This window comes from Python bivittatus, unplaced genomic scaffold (genome assembly GCF_059951505.1).
Source record: "Python bivittatus isolate LINGU-HERP-01145 unplaced genomic scaffold, Pbiv_v1 ctg000980_np1212, whole genome shotgun sequence".
Taxonomy (NCBI): domain Eukaryota; kingdom Metazoa; phylum Chordata; class Lepidosauria; order Squamata; family Pythonidae; genus Python; species Python bivittatus.
The window spans coordinates 4276975-4294569 of NW_028277125.1; the positions used below are offsets into that span (position 1 = coordinate 4276975).

General features: G+C 46.3%; 1 protein-coding gene across 2 annotated transcripts in view; it reads right to left on the minus strand.

Moving 5' to 3' along the window:
- Positions 1-17595, minus strand: part of LOC103056241 (solute carrier family 12 member 9-like) — a 104516-nt gene that overhangs the window by 21752 nt on the left and 65169 nt on the right. For both annotated transcript variants that reach the window (XR_015794348.1, XM_088131882.1), the window contains 2 exons: positions 10413-10587; positions 3853-3999 (listed from right to left, as the gene is read on the minus strand). Coding sequence is in view for 1 of the 2 variants with exons in the window: in XM_088131882.1 (XP_087988008.1) it covers positions 3853-3999; positions 10413-10587 (322 nt within the window). In the remaining variant the exon portion in view is untranslated. The remainder of the gene's footprint in view (positions 1-3852; positions 4000-10412; positions 10588-17595) is intronic.

Genomic DNA, 17595 nt, shown 5'->3' on the forward strand with positions numbered 1-17595 from the left:
GACTAAAAATAATTCTATATAAGAGTTTATTCATGAAGATCAATGTGGATTTTTACCTAAAAGACAATTAAAAGATAATGTCACAATGGTTCTGGACATTATGGAATATTTGGAACAGCATAATGAAAAACAAGCCCCATTAACCTTTTTAGATGCAGACAATTTAAACTGGCCTTTTTTGTTTCAAGTTTTAGAAGATACAAATTTTGGAGAGAATTTTATAAAATGGGTAAAATCAATTTATACTTTACAGAAAGCACAAATTATTGTTAATGGAGATTTAACACAATCCTGTGAGATACAAAAGGGAACAAGAAAAGGCTGTTCATTATCCCCCCTTTCGTTTATTTTGGTTCCTGAAGTTTTGAATAGAGCTATAAGGCAAGTTTAGAGGATAATGGGTGTAAAAATTAAAAAAGGAGACTTATAAGCTGAGATTTTGCAGATGGCTTGGTGTTAGTGGTAGAAGATCCCTTAATTAATGAGAAAATTAAAAGAATTTGGTGTACTAGCTGGCTTTAAGATTAATAACCAGAAGACAAAGATATGGACAAAAAAATATGAAGATACAAGATCAAATGGAATTGATGAACAAAACAGGTTTTAAGATTGAAAAAAAGGTAAAATAAATTTGAGTGTTACTCTGACAAATAGGAATTGTATGTTGTTTCAAAATAATTATGTTAAGACTTGGAATGAAATTTAAAAAAGTTATGTGAAGATGGGAAAAAATTATAATTGTCATTGTTGGGGAGAATTTCTGCGATTAAGATGAATGTTTTACCTAGAATGTTATTTTTGTTCCAGACAAAATAACAACTTTTTTGACAACTGATGTATCATTCAAATAATGGCAGAAAGATATATCTAAATTTGTGTGGCAAGGTAAAGAACTGCGAGTTAAATACAAGGTGTCACAAGATGCTAAAGAAAGAGGAGGGTTAGGTTTACCTGGTTTAAAATTATACTTTGAAGCTTGTTGCTTAGTTTGGATGAAAGATTGGGCGATGCTGAGAAATAGAGGGTTATTGGAATGAGAAGAGGATGATTTGAGATTTGGGTGGCATGGCTATTTATGGTATGATAAAGTGAAGGTTAATGTAGGATCTCTACTGAGAATATGGAATAGATATAAATCTAGGTTGTGGAGTCCTTGGGGTTCTCTGAGCTTGGTTCTTTTCTTGCAAACGTTTCATTACCTGGCTAGGTAACATCTTCAGTGCTAAAATGGGATGAGGTTTGCTCTCTATTTATCTGCTGTGGCCTGCCTTGCCAGTGCTGGTGGGGGTTCTGTTTTGCTCTTCTGGTAGTTCTTTGATTGGCATGTTTACTGCTTGATTGTATGTGTGGTGATAATCTTGGTGTTAATCTCTGCTTTTCTGGGTGATGATTGCTGGTGAGGAGATGTTCTGGTCTTTTGTTTCCTTGTTATTGTCTCTTTTGAATGATGTGTAAACGTGGTTTATCTCTATGTGCCTGTTGATGGCTGCCTTGTCTGAATACCAAGCTTCCAGGAATTCCCTTGCATTTTTGGATTTAGCTTGGTCTAAGATGCTGACAGTTTCCCAGTTAAAACTATGGTTCACTCTGTCCATGTGTTGTGAGATTAAGGAGTTGTCATCATGTCTTCTGACTGTTCGTTGGTGTTCATGGATGCGCTCTGCTAGGCTTCTGCCTGTCTGTCCTACATAGTGTTTGTTACAGTCCTTACCCTGTATGTTGCAGATGGCTCCTGATTTTTCTTCTTGGGTTTTTATTTAGGTTGTGTCCAAAAATACCTTTATGGCTGTCACCACCAGAAGCATATTATAGAAGAGAAATGATACCTAAGCATAAATGGTTAACTTACGGTGATATGCTGAAATTCCTCCAGGGAGGCTTCAAAATAAAATCAAGAGAGGATTTGATACCAGAAGGATATGTATGTCAGTGGTTTTCCTATGTACAATTACTAGAAAGATTTAAAATAGATCGAAGAACTTTTGGTTTTGAACATGGTAAGACTGAGTTTGAAACAGAATTATGTACAAATGATGAACATGTTACTGCTAACATGTATAAACTTTTATTGGAATTTGAAACAGAAGATGAACAAGTGAAAGAATGTATAATAAAATGGGCTAAAGATTTTGGGTATAATATACAAATGGAACAATGGGAGAAAATATGGATGAAAGGACTGACATTTACATTGTGTTATAATAAAAGAATTTTTATAAAATGATGTACTGTTGGTATTTGTTGCTGGAAAAAATTGTCTAAAATGTATAAAGGTACTTTGAATGTATGTTGGAAATGTGAACAAGAGGGGAGTTTTAATCATGTGTGGTGGACATGTAAAAAAGCTAAAAAAATTTGGACTCAGATATATATATTAATTCAGAAGATCTTAAAGATTAATATACAATTGAAACCAGAGACATCTCTTTTGGGACTGATGGATAAACAGATGGAAAAAAACCATGGAACTTTGTTTTTATACATGATAACAGCAGCAAGACTTCTGCACAACGATGGAAAGATTTGACATTACCTACAGTGGGAGAATGGATGGCGAAATTGACAGAGCTGGCTGAGATGGCGAAACTGACTACTTCGATTAGAGAAAAGACACTGATAAATTTTAACGCTGATTGGAAACCCCTTTTGGACTTTTCGCGTGAAACAGAGAAAAAAATGAAATCATGATATATGGATTTGATGATTAGGAATAATAGTAGACCATAGAAAAAATGGAAGTTATGTTGTCAACTTAAAGTAAGAGCTTGAAGAAACTTTATACGCATATCTGTTGTAAAAGAAAGTCGGAAGTCATTTTTCTTTTGCATTTCTTTTTCTTTCTGCACTTTTGACCTTGTCTTCTTTTTCATTCTTTACCTTTTTCTCTCTTCTACTTTTTCTCTTAATTAGTCACGCTTTAGCTTTTATCTCTGTATTTTAAAAATCTAATAAAGTTATTTAAAAACAAAGAACGAAACTTGTCTGCTTTATGCTCCTTGATTGGGCAACTATAATTATAGATTTGAGTATATTTTAGGGTCAGATAACCATGTAAGCGTGTAGTGATGTCTGCATATGCCAGTGTTGTCCAAACTTGGCCACTTTAAGATGAGTGGACTTCAACTCCCAGAATTCCCCAGCCAGCCATGCTGGCTGGGGAATTCTGGGAGTTGAAGTCCACTCATCTTAAAGTGACCAAGTTTGGACAACACTGGCATGTAACAACAAAGCAAGTATTAGTGTATGTTTGCGCAGCCTGCACCGATGACACACCTAGCTGGATCATGGGGGAAGGATTAATGCGTCATATTCATTTCAAAATCCAGCTAAGTGGCCCAGCCAATTAACCCTCCGGGGAGTTTTCAGCCCCAACCATTTCATTTCACCCTCCTATAGCCACACAAGAGGGCAAAGCGTGAACTGAAAGGGGTGGAGCAACTTGTTCATCTTCTCATCGGTAGCGCTGATTGCATCACTACTGCTGACTTCCTTGATGTATTTGGCGGTGGTTAAGGGAAGAAGAAGAGCAGGTGATAAGGTCCCTGGGGAAGGGGCTCCGTGTGCTGCCAGGGCTCCGAGGAAGGTCAGTCGGCCCCGGGAGAGGGTGCCCTGGGATGTGAAGAGGGCCCATGGGCAGTTCTGTGGGCGGGCATGCCCTTCAAAATGTTCCGCGTCTGGGAATCTGAGACAAAGACCGACTTGGCCATCTTGGAGTCCGCCCTCACAGAACGGATTTACCCGGTTCAACCTGGATTGAAACCCCCCCCCCCAAAAAGGGCGTTCTTTGGAAGTTGGCGCTAGCGGAGAGGTGACCCCCGGGCCAGCTGCCCCTTCGATGCCAAGGCTACCTACCCAGCCCTGAGATGAAGAGGAGCTGCTGTGTGCCGTGCCGCACTGAGCCGGAGAGCGTCAGGTTGACAAAGGCCTTGATGTTCAGCCGGTCCACGAGCTGCAGCCAGGAGTCCGACTGGTCCGGCAAGGGATCGGACGGCAGGGAGTCTGAGGACAAGGGCAGAGGTCAGTCGGACGGCCCGGCCCAGCGGAGGACACGGACACACACACCGCTACTCTGGGATGTTCCCTTCTCGGTGATGGGGCCAACGTGGCTGGCTTTAAAAGGAGGGCATATCCCCCCTCCCCGGGTGCGAGGCAGGCCCTTGCTGAGGGGCCCCGGCAGGCCCACTTCCTGCTGGCGCATCTGGTGGCACGCCGGGGAGAAATACCAGACTCCGTCAGTCCAGGACTGGCGACCCTCGGGGCCCCCAGGGCAGTTGGGGTGCCTCCGGTGGGCACACACAGACCATGGCTACCGTGGGAGCCTCTTCACAAGATGGTTGCCTATGCCATCTTTGCCAGACAAAGCAGCCGGGTGGGCAGGGAGCCTGGTGGGCACCAAGGGAGGCATTTCCAGGGATACCCCATTCCCTGATTTCACTGTTGGTGTAGCTTCTCAGAAGGGTCCTTGGCAGCACGGTCAGAAGAATCAAGATGGCAGCCATGCCTGTGCCTTCAAAGCCCCACCTCCTTTACAAAAAAGGATGGAGCTTTGCACAGTCGTGGTCACCATCTTGCCTTTTTTGATCCTCTCCCTGCAAATGTCCCTGGCTCTTCCAGTGCCACATGTTCTCCATTGGCATACGCCTCTGAGAAACCGTACAGCAATTTGGATGGCAGGATTCTGCGGATGGTCTGAAGACTATTTTCCTGCTACACCACAGATGGCCCCAGAATCTTCAACCCCTTGTCCTAGGAGGAAGCTACGTGCCCTATAATATTTGCCAAGAAGCTGAGAGGACATAGTGTGGCAGAGAAGGCCAAAAAGAACGTTTTGTTTGCCTCTGTGGCATTTTCAAGCTGCTGTCCAACAGTGCTCTTAAGACTGTTGAACAGCTGAGGGCCATCTGCCCCAGAAAACCCAACACTGGAACCATCAAGAATCTGCTGTGATAGAATTGGAAGGCCCCTGGAAGGTAAAACCACGCATGTTCACATCAGCTTGAACGCTGCTTTCCACAGATTCCATCCTAAGGCTTCCAGGACTTCATCTAGGACAGTGTTTCTCAACCTTGGCAACTTTAAGATGGGTGGACTTCAATTCCCATGGCTGGCTGGGGAATTCTGGGAGTTGAAGTCCACCCATCTTAAAGTTGCCAAGCTTGAGAAACACTGATCTAGTCCAATGAAACAGGAACCCTCTCAGTTTATGAGGCCACAGGATCTGGCCAAGACCTTGCAGCCAGCTGGTCCACTACATGCCCTCTTGACCTCTGGCAGATTTGAGACAGGGGCTGACTAGATGGATCCAGGGAGAAAGTGGTGCTGGTGGCCTTGAAAGAAATCCTGGTCCCTCAACCCCCAAAAGACCTCCCTAGAACCAGACCAGGGGCATCCATAGGGGAGGACTCAAAAAGTCAAAATGCTGGCCATGACCTAGTGCTGGAAGCCATGCTCTTTTTTATGTGTGTCACATGTACAACCAGGGCTTCGCTGTATGGCTGCAGCTACCATTTTCACTTTTCTTGACCCCCTCCCCAGATACTCCCAACCCACACCACTGGGTCAACCATCACCTTGTTACAAATACCCATTTTTTAGCAAAGGGCTTAAAAGGGTGGCGACTATGCAGTTGTAAGCATTTAATTGTGGATTACTGAATAAACCTCACTGATTGGGCTCACAGAAGACAGACGCCATGGTTCAGACACATAGTGGTTGAGTTCACACAACACAGTCTGCCCAGACCTAGCAAAGCATATTCCCACTTGTAATGACTGCAGTTCTCTTGGTGGGGTTACAAAAATAGTAAAAACCAAAAGCAGAAAAGCAGCAAAACAAAAGCGTTTCATTGCAATGAAAACACCAGGAAATATATTAAAGAACCTTCTTCAACAAAACACCTTTCAGATGTATGGACTTCAACTCCCAGCATTCTCAGCAAAAGCCATGTGGGCCAGGGAATTCTGGGAGTTGAAGTCCATTATGTCCTAATTGCACCTAAGTTGGTGAAGCTATTTTAAAGATCTTTAACAGGAAGTCCTTAAAAATCTTGTAATACTTTAGTGGCTGAGTTAATACTCAGGAAGAAGCTCATTTCAAACTAGAACATGCCAAACCTTTTACAAGCAACATGGTTGTAAAAAACACCAGTGTGGTTTGGTGCAATGTTTGTCAACGTTGGCAAGTTTAAGATGTGGAGACTTCAACTCCCAGAATTCCCCAGCCAGCAAGGCTGGCTGGGGAATTCTGGGAGTTGAAGTCCCCACATCTTAAACTTGCCAACGTTGACAAACACTGGTCTAGAGGTTACAATGTTGGTTTAGGAGTGGGGCAACCCAGATTTAAGCTTACCCTAAACCATGGAAGCTTCCTGGGTGGCCTCTCTCCTACCTCACAGGGTTGTTGTGGGGGAAAGTAGAGGATTGAGCGCTGCTTGCCCCTCCTGGAGGATCCCCAGAATGAGCTCGAATCTCACAACTCAGTAAAAAGTAATAAACTGATTCCTCGGATGATTTCAAATCCCACAGGCTACGTAACACCCAGTTCTTTTTCTTTCCCTCGGATGCATGATGCTGGTCAATCCATTCTTTCTTTGTCTGAATGCAAGCTTACATGTCCTCTGCTATAATGTGAGATCTTATCCTTACAGCAGCCTCCTACAACATTACTCCAAACCGTCTCTGGGTTCACCCATCTCTCTTGAAAGGCATCTCACGGTATTCCATGCCTCAATGCCAGATTTCTGATTCGCCAGATGTGAAAATGATGGCTTTACCGTGCGGGCAATGGAGAAGCTGAAGATGGTTTGTTCCTCCAGCTCACTGGCCATCCCCAAGCCCTGAATTTCCCCTGGTTCCCCCCCTTCTAGGATCCAAATGAGGTCCTCCCCCAACTGTTCTTCCTGCAACTCCTCCTCTCTTCGATTTGCATGATTGCTTGAATTTGATCTGTCTCCTTCCCTCCCTCCCTTTCTCTCTCTTTTGGTCTAGGTAAAAAATGAAATTAGCAACCCTCCTCCTCTTACCTCCCCCTTTTCCGGAAAAAAAAAGTCCATTAGTCACCATGGAAACCTGAATGGCTCCAGGAGGGGCCCCTTTTGCAGCCTTCACAAAAGCATCTGAGAAATCAATTTGTAGTACAAAGGATGAGAGTTAGGCAAAAGGAAGGAACGCCTGGATCCTTCCAGCCAGCTGGAGTCTATTTGCCTTGAAATGCTGGGCTATTGTTGGGCTACTGGATCCAGGCTGCTAAATTTGGAACCACCACTAGATGGTAGTGCAGAGAGCCTGGGTTCTCTCTGGTGCTATCTGGTGATCACCCAGAGGTTTGCAGTCTAGGTGTCGGATGCTTAGCACACGTGAAGGGTATGTCCTGATGGATACAGGTAAACTAAGGTCTGGAGAAGGTTCACTGCTTGAGTTCAATGTGCATCTCAGAAGTCTTGTCTTGGTAGCTCAAATGACTTCATGGTAAATTTACACAGGTTCTGGGTCATCACATACAGTTCCAAACTGAGGCACGCAACATGAGAACCAATGGACTTGACTCAAAGAGGAGTTGAGAAGATCTCCTCAACCACCTTGTCCAGAGTGCATGAACCCAGACCACATGGGACAGCCACACTTCTGGCACTTTCCAGGCCTTCAACATCTAGTACGTTCTTTGCCATTGGATATGGGTCCTGCCTAGTCACTGCTTTTTCCACACGGTGCCATGGTCCATGATATCCATGACATAAGACCTGCAGCATAGATGGAGACCTTCAAGCTCTGATGAGGCTTAACATTATGGGTCCAATCCTCAACAAGAATTCTGGATACTCAAAACACAGCCGGATGCTCTGGTTGATTTCTGGAGCACATTTGACAGTGTGTGGCACCCATGTCCAACCTATGCTGGGCTATTACACTACACTGCCAAGGTGCAAAGGGGCAACTCATAACAGTGAGGTGTGCAGTGGAGCTCTGGAGGAAGAACATTATCTGGACCCACAGCAGTCAGGTTTCAAGCTGGGATATAGTACCAAGATGGCACTGACTGAACTTGTGATGAGCTCTGGGGGACCTAGGAAGGGGCTGGTGTATTCATCTGGTCCTCCTTGATCTCTCAGTGGCTTTTCGTACCATCGGTCATGGTATCCTCCAGGACCAGCTGAGGGGGTTGGGAGGGGGAGGCACAGTGCTGTGTTGATTCTCCTCTTTCCTCCAAGGCTTGTTCCAGTAAGTGTTGGTGGGAGGGAAGGAGAGGCCCCTGCTCTGTGGAATGCCACAGGGCTCGACTCTCTCCCCTGTCCTATTCAACATCAGTGTGAAACTGCTGGGTAACATGATCAATTGGCCTGGGGTGCAGGATCATCAGTACGTGGTCATACTCAGTTTTGCATCTCCACCTGGGCCAGCTTTGGTTCCACCCTGACAAGACCGAGTGGCTGTGGGTTTTAGGGCCCTCATATCTAGCCATCTGCCATCTTTAACTCTGGCAGAAGCCATACTTCCCCAGTCAAAGTTCGGACACAATCTGGGAGCCCTCCTGGACTCATGGCTCCTGCTTGAAGAGCAGGTGGTAGCCATGGCCAAGAGAACCTTTGCGCAAATGCTTCTAGCGTACCACTAGCACCTTTCCTGGACTGGGAGGCCCTGCTCATGGTCACTCATGACTTTAGTCACCTCCCGATGGGCCTCTTGAAATGTGTTTCACATGCTCTGCCCTTGGAGAGCATTTGGAAACTTCAGCTGGTCCAGAAGCAGCCGCACAAGCAATAGTGGGCATATTTCAGCATACCCAAATAACACCATTGCTGCATGAGCTATGCTGGGTCTCCAATTGCTCCGGGTGCGATTCAAGGTCCTGGTCATGACCTGTAAACCCTGCATGGCAGGGCCAAGTTACTTGTGGAACTGCCTACCCTCGATGATTTCTGCCCATCCTACTAGATTTGGCAGGGTGGGCATGCTCTGGGTCCCCTCAGTGAAACAGAGTCACCTGGCAGGACCTCAGAAGTGCACCTTCTCCCTCATGGAGAACAGAGATTCAGATACAGATACGGTTGGCCTTCAGGGAAGCAGCAAAGACCTGGCTTTTCCTCCAGGCGCTGGGGCTGGGAGGTTGATGGAGCTGGCATGGAGTGGTTGGGGATGAATGCAAGGTTTATCAGGGCCTCAACACTGTTTTTCATTTAAATAGGTTTTTTTAAAAAATAATTGTATCATGCTTTTATTCTTGCTCGTCGACCAGAGGTCCTTCTGGTAGACGGGTGGCTATCTACATTTGCTGAATTAAATATTAAATATTCCTTTGGCAGCCCCTTGGTGGATTCTCAGTCGCTCAAGATTGTACTGCAGGAATTGGAGGGGGTCACTTGGGCCTTTTTTCCTAAAGGGTGACAGTGGAAGCAGGTGGCCACTGCGAAGGAAACTGGTCTCCTCCCCCCCGCTTAAAAATCTTCCAACCCTCCCCAAACAGCCTGAAATAATACTGCTGAAATGCAACAGAAAAGGGGTTTCTTAAGGGTGGGGATCAAAGGGTTTCCAAGGCATTTTCTGCTCCTGTTCCCAACCCGAGTCCCACCAAGATAAATAAATAAAAATTAAAAAATGAGCCCCAACCCTGCTGATGACATCGCCAAGGCTCATTGCTGTTCCCAACTCTCAAAAATGCTCCCCCTCCCATTCCAAGCTATGATCTTCTGCAAGCAAGAAGAACAATGGCATTTGGCGGGATGGCTGTTATGGATAAGCCCCCTTTGATTTTCCATCTCTAGTTTCAAAGGAACTCTTTTCATGGAAGGTGAACTAGGCTGCATGGAAAACCAAGAATAAACTCGCCCCGTTTCATTATCCTCAGTCAACTAATTTCTCCATCTACTTTGATATGAGTTTTCCAAGCCCACCAAGAGAAGATCTGCGTCAGTAACATATTGGAGATCCTTCAAAGGGAAGACGTAACACCTGGAGAATCAGACACGTAAAGCCAGAATGCTATAGTCCTTCCCTTGGCCAGTTCTGAAATCTATGTCCTTCAACCATCTATACTTTAGATCACTGTTTCTCAACCTTGGCAGCTTGAAGATGTGTGGACTTCAACTCCCAGAATTCCCCAGCCAGCTGGGGAATTCTGGGAGTTGAAGTCCACACATCTTCAAGCTGCCAAGGTTGAGAAACACTGCTTGAGATAAACTAATTGGAAGTACCCATTTTGTCAATTTTCCACACAGCATCACTGTAGTTTTATGCACAGATTGGAAGGATATGCTTATGTCTGGAAGACTGTCCTGCAATCTCCATCATGTCCATGTGAAATGGTCCTTACTGTTGCGGGCAGTGGGTTGGAGAAGGTTGCTCCAGTCTTTAAGGAGCCTTCATGGGACATTTGGCTGTCCCTCAGGTGACTTCCTCCCGTTCCCACTGTCTCCTTACCCAAATCCGCCAGCTCTACGTGGCCGAGCACATACAAGCCGCTTTTCTTGAGATCGTTGATGAAGCGGATAAGCTGGAGGGAGGTCCGTGGATTCCGCACCATCAGCAATACTTGTGGGCGCCAAAATTTGACATGTTCTTTGCGGCTGTCCAACATCAGCAGGTACTTGCGGACCTGGGTGAGAAAGAAGTCCAAGGGTCAGATTGAACGAAAGGGGCAAGATTCACTCCTCAAATCCTGAGTTTATTCAGGAACCTTTTCGTGTAGATGGGACGTCAGCCCCAAACACCACCCAGGCTGGGGATGATGAGGACTGTGGTCCTAATGTCACTGGAGGATATGCATTGCTCTACAAGTTTAACCAGTAGAAGGTACCAATCAAGTTCCAAGAAACAATCTCAGCTGATGTAGAATTTTAATCACCATTTCAGCAAGGGCTTCCATAAGCATTTCTACAGTAGTAGTGATAATACCACACCATCACCAGCACGCATGCTGGTTTTACAAAGGACAAGAGGGCAGGTTTCTTGCAAGAGGAATTGGCAGTCTAAAATGCCTCATGTGGAACAGGCCACCACACGATGTGGTGAGTTCTCATTCACTGGAGATTTTCAGACAGAGTCTGGAAGGTTAATTTCCAGAGATGCTTTTGTGGATCCTGCCCTGAGCAGGAGGTTAGAGTAGGTGATCTCCAAGATCCCTTTCAACTCTACGATTCTATGGTACTACAGTAGCTACTTTCCTCATACTTTACTGGTCGATGTGGTTTGACAATCCTCTTTCCTGGATCTGTCTGAAGTTTCACTTGAGGCAGCACGTAGGCAGATCCCTTGAAAGTCTCACTATGACTTCCATTTAACACGTTTTGGAAAGACTGCAAACATCTCTCTCCAAAAATGTCTCAGCAATTTTCGGTTTCAGATTATACACCACACTTCACCAGGCTTCAGCCCTTTTTCAGGGTTCCCACAGCACACAGAACCCTAAGCTGACCCAACAGGCTGAGTTCACGCTAATAACTAACTAAATACACGCCTAATCCATAAATAATAAAAATCAGCAAGTTGGGTGCCTGCAGCTGCTTTTAACTAACCTGGCTGAATATGTTGTGTAACCCCAATCTTGGTGCATATTTTAATCATTCGCCTTCAGCCCTTGCTGGCTCCTTTGCGATGGTGGGCAGCCATGCCTGAACCGGCCAAGATGTAGATACAGAAGAGGAGCTGAACCCAGTGCTTGCCTGTCAGATCCTGGGTTAGATGGAGGAAATTCTGCCAGAGCATCCCATTTGGCAGACCACATGTGGGCATGGGGGGGAGATAAAAGAGGGGTGCCAGCCACTGACAGCACCATATGCTGGAGATTCTGCCTGGATGCGCGGAGGACGCCTGGGGATCCCCCGGCTCCAAGTCAACAGCAGCTGGCGGGTTGGCAGCTGGAGGGAGGGAGGGAGACAGGCCCCAATCACCACCCAGCAAGTTACTTTCCTAGATGTAACTGGCCTTACGTTCAAGACTTTCACATGCAGCTGATCTCTTCTTCCACAGCTGTGTGGTCAGGCCAGAAGGCAGGCAGTGCACGCAAAGGGGACGATGGCAGAGGTGTGGGACTCTGGTCACTTCTTCCCTCCAGGACAAATTATTTTCTCTTTCACTGAAATCTCACTATCAGGCTTCATATTCTTTTTTCCTACTTTCTAACTCCCTGCCTATGACCCTCATTTCCATATGGCACCCACTCTTCTCCCTTCCTCCCTCCCATTTCCTTCCTTCTTTTCCCATCTTCTATCACTTCCAAAGTGGAATGCATTTGCTTCTCTTTCTTGGGCTATTTTTCCTCTCCCTTCCTCCCTGCTCTGTATAAATTTATGCAAGGGCCTTTAAAAAAAAAAATCAACCCTGAACACTGCTGCAGACATGTGATGGAAATGACATTAAAAAATAGAGGGGAGGGCCGAGCGTATCTGGACTTGACGAATTCGCCCCTGTCCAGACCTTTTCCAAGGCTCTTTGAGGCTCTCACGAGCAGACAGAATTGTGAAGCGGGAGGCCGGCCAGCGCAACCCCGCGCTCCCTGCTTTGTGCAGAGCTCCTCCGTCCCCGACAGACAGCTGTCCAGCCTCGGCTTGAAGACTTCCAAGAGAGAATGCCCACCAGCTCTCTAGATAATTGGTTTTATTGTCCTGGTCCCATCCTCCAAATGTTTCTTGTAGCGTCCGGCTGAACTCTCCTCCCTCGCAACTCCCAGTCACTGTGTTGAGCCTTGCCCTTTGGAGAAGGAGCACAGGACACGCCTGGCCGCCTTCCACGTCACATAGCTTTGGGTATTCGACAAGTCCCAGAACTGAATGGCCTTTGGATAGGAAGCAGGGACCCAACAGATGGCCTTGGGGTTCTGCTTCAGCATCCTCTGCTTGGGGACAATAGCAAATCCAGCCACAGTTTTTCTTCCCTTTGTACGGAGCTCCAGCCGCTACCTTCCTTGCTCTGTGCATGTGTGTGTGTGTGTAAACAGACTTGCACGCACACCGAGACATATCAGGTCAGACAAACAGGAGCTCAGGGCAAGCTAACGCATTTACGTCTTTGGCTGCTAACATTTGTCTTCACTACCAGCGACAACTGCATTTGATCAGCATCCATCGGGGTAACATCACCCTGGATAAGTAAACGTTATTCCCCTCGATGCTCGCGAGCAAAGAAACCCATACAACTGCAACCCGCCCCCCCCGCTGCCCCCAGGCCTCAGCTCCTGATTGCACGCAATCTGTCATTGCCACTTGCCCAACATCCCTGTCCGTCACCGCTAGGAACTAAAGGTATTAAAAGGGGAGAAATCCCCAAGTGGCATTTGCAACGTTCGCTGCTCTCCGCCTCCTCTGTGCCTCTTTTTCAGTATTGTTAAAAAGCTAATGCTCCCATCCAAGAACAAGAAACGTTGACCTCTTGTGTGGAGAGGGCTGGCTCCAGCCATTTGGAAGTCCAGGTGGGGAATTCTAAACCACGGCTCTAACTAATAAATAACCGAAATATTATTTCTTGTGTGACCCTGCTCGAATGGAAGATGGCAATATGGTTGTGCGGCTCTGGGTTGTTGCAACAGGACTTGTGCAATGGAACTTCCCACACCTTTGGGTGTCTCTCCATGATGCTCCAAATAGAAGGGCATGCAATATCTGGGAACTGATTCCCCAAAGCACTATGTACATACATAGCCCTGATCTGCGACACTTTAAAACAGCTGTGTCTTTTCCCTGGGACTGGTCGACACAGCTGCTTTAAAAAGCTGCTATGTCTGCAGTTATGAGCCTGGAATTCCCTTATTCTGAGGTAGGAATTTGATACATGAGAAAGCAATGCTGGCCATATTTCAGCCCAGAGGGGGAGGAACTTCATCGTGTGTAGTGCCCGAGAAAGCCAGGGTGTGGCCATCAGAATTGCCCTAGCTCTTGTTTGACCTCCCATGTGCAGGTATGTGCCAGCAGAAGAAGGAAAAAGGCACCCTCTCTACCCAGAAAGCTTGTATCTTACATTGAAGCTGAGCTGTGGGAGGAAGGGCCAAGAGAATTACTCTACTCTTTGTACTTTAAGCAAGAAGCAGGCTGGCAGTTGCTACCACAGAAGTCTGGCAGCCAGGAAAAGTAAGTGCAAATCTCCAGCTTACCTCTCACCTGTACTCCAAACTTATTAAACAGCCTTAAAGGGAGCCCCCCCCACAACTTCTCAGCCTCATTTCTGTCTCTGGCAGCATAAGGAGCCACACTGGCCTACTTTACAGGGCTGTTGCTCCGGACAATCCGCCACATTTGACCCCCAGCAACGCTTTAAGCACCAGTCAGCATCCAAGCATCCTCCTCAATCTGCAGTCCAGCCTTCTCACCCCCATGTGCTGAGACTCCAGTTCCTAGAAATCACAGTGTAACTTGGTTGGGAATTCTGGGTATGGCAGTCCGGATACATCTTGAAAGCACTGGGCTGGACAAGGCTGGTCTCAACATTTCCAAAGCGACGAAACACACACTTTGCTTTAAGCCCCTCCACCCCACAGCAAGAGCATCAAAAACTGAGTGTGCAAACGTGACCTGAAAGGCGTGGATGATCTATATCCTTTCAGAGTCTCCACAGCGGCTCTTTCCCGTGTTGGGGGCAAGAGAGCTCTATTGACGGGCTCGGTACGCATGGAGGGGAGCTCTTACGACAAGGCACATCACGATATGCGCAGAATGGACGACCCGGTGTTGCTAGCCAAACGCCAAGCAAACCCCCTGACCAAACTATCCGATTTGCCCGCAGGAGGGCCGTGCCTTTGCCATGCAGCCCAGGGAAACAGCAGCTGGCTAATAAGACTCTTCTATTATACACGAACTGGAGCTTTTAAATGCTGGTTTTATGACACCCAAATTAAAAGGCTGGGCCTGGGCAACGGGCCCAGTTTGCTGGAGCCGGGCACGGATCCCAGGGAAAGGCGGCGTGCGGGGATAACACCAGCTGGAAGGGCGAGCCGTCTACTAAAAGGGTTAGGCAGAAACAGAAGAGTCTCCGGCAAAGGAAGCAGATGCAAATTCGGAATGTTGTTATTATATCTGAGAAATTAATCTCAAATAAGGATGACCACCTGCTCCGGCATTGGCAACTGAGCAACGGGGGGGCGAGGGGCGAAGAGGATGGAGATGGCAGATCCCGTTCCTCCTCCAGTTCCTGGAAAGGGATGGAAATCCTAACTCAGGTGTTTGTTCTCTCTTTTCCCACTTTTGCCAGCACAGGTGTCTGCAGGGTGTGGTCAGAAAAGTCAAGATGGCAGCCATGAAGGTGTGATCAAAGCTTCACCTGTTTCTCATGCACATCACACATGGTGCACATTCAAAACAGATGGGGGTTTGACTGCACTGTTGTGGCTGCCATCTTGACTTTTTCGACCACCCTGCAGACGCTCCTGCTTGCCAAGATCCCTGTTGCTGATCTGTGCTTTAGGTGGCGTCCCATGGGTTGTGCTCCTCAAAGGCTTGGACAAAGCAGGGAGGGAGGTGAAAACCAAATTTGTGTTCACTCCAATTAAATGTAAATTAATTCCATCAGTTCATATAAATGTTCCCTGTGCATTTCATCGTTTTCTCCTCCTGTTACATTAGATAATGTTCCTGGGCTTGTTTGCCCTGTGCATTATGGCTCATGTTCCTAAACACTAAACTAGACAAATGGGGGGATGATGTCACCTTTACGTGCTGTTGAGAAAGGTGCCAAGAGGCCCCATGTATGTACATCCTCTTTGAAAACATGACACATTTTATGGGACTGAGGGAGTTCCAAAATCTTCAGCTAGCTTTAAAATTCTTATTTTTCATTGTCTTCTTCCATCGGCAATCAAAGTATTGAGGTTTGTTCGTATTAATAGATCCTCGCTGAGGGCAGCTGTGCAAGTCCAGGAAAAGACACAGCTGCTTCAAGGAGTTTCTGACAGGTGCAATGTGCGCTCTTGAATCTCGTTGTGTCCTTTGAATCCAAATCTCTGCGCAGCCTTATAAAAGTTTAAGTGCGTTCCCTGCACAGGCTTTAGCTACTGAATTTTTGGGGTTTGTACAATATCTTGAACTGGCACAGCTGGGTTCATGATTAATTATGTGTCATCAAGTCATTTTTGACTCTTAGTGACTACATAGATAGATTTCCTCATGATGATCTGTCCTTAACTTGGCCCTTCAGGTCTTCCCCCCCATCACCACTGTAACTGAGACCCTCCACCTTGCTGCTGGTTGTCCTCTTCTTCTCCTTCCTTCTACCTTTCCCAGCATCGGACCTTCTCCAGAGAGCTGGCTCTTTGCATCATGTGTCTGAAGGAGGATCATTTGAGCCTGGTGATTTGGGCCTTGAGTGAGAACTTTGAGCTGATTTGTTCAATGATCCATCGGTTTGTTTTCTTGGCTGTCCATGGTATTCTCAGGAGTCTTTCTCCAACACCAAAATTCAAAGGTGTCAATGCTCTTCCTATCCTGGCTTCCTCGAAGTCCAACTTACGCTTCCAGAGAGCATCACAGGGACTACCACAGCTTGCATGATTCTGACCTTTGTAGGCAGAGACACATCACAGCATCTGATTATCTTTTCCAAGGCCTTTATGGCTGCTCTACCAAGTGCTCATCCACGGCGTATTTCTTGACTGCTTGTTCCTTTACTCTTCATGGCTGGTCCTAAAAGGCAGAAGCTCTCCACCACCTTGATATCTTCATTGTCAATTCTAAGACTGGTTGTTCTATCTGTTGTCGTTACTTTGGTCTTCTTTATATTTAATTTTAGTCCCATTTTGAGTTCATTCAACCCAGAAAACCAAACCAAGTTTAAATGAACGTACATGTCATGTTGTGCAAAGGTTAGATCTGTACTGGATCTGTTCTTTGTATCTACCTGATAAGGTGGGATTACCTGTAAGTCCAACCTTTCTACCATCTGCTGAACTCCAAATGAGTTATGGAATGGGTCTCAACTCCCACAGCGGTGAAAGTGCCAGTTTGGGGGAGGTGGCCCCAAACATTCCTGGCTTAAATTGTCCCACAGTTACACTGATTAGCTCACCAGTCTGGAACAAAGGACATCCCCAGGGAGGCCCTCCAGAGCTTGATCTGTTGCAGCAAGTAAGTCCGACTTAAGGATGCCAGGAAGAACAAGGCAGACAGATCATGGATGGTATTTGGAAAAAGCCTATTTAGAAAGGTAAAGAAATGTCTGAGGAGTTTCTGTCAGGATATGAATTAGCTACTGGGAGAAATGGCGTGCTATCATTGATTTAGCTGATCTCTAGCTTCATGATAAAGGGCTTAGTGCTCCAAGTGCCTTTCCAATCCCAGAAAGCAAATTAAAAACACCAAAAAAGGCCCAAGATAAAGCGGTCGGTGGGTGGACAGTGAGACAGACAAGAAACTGCTGGATGGATAATTTAAAATTTAGTCAACAGGAACAACCTCCGTAAGCTAGAAAAAAGCTGACTTAAAACAGAGCGGTTTTAACTGGGTGGTGGGAGAAAGAAACAGAAGGAGCCAGAGGATGCTCTGCGGGAGAGAAATTCCCCAGTCGGGGTCTAGCCACAGAAAAACAACTTGCACATCCCAAACAATGAGAACCAAAAAGCAATCGGATACAGTAATGGCCCAAACCAGGGTTTCAACTGGCACACTGTTGTAGCCCCGGAATA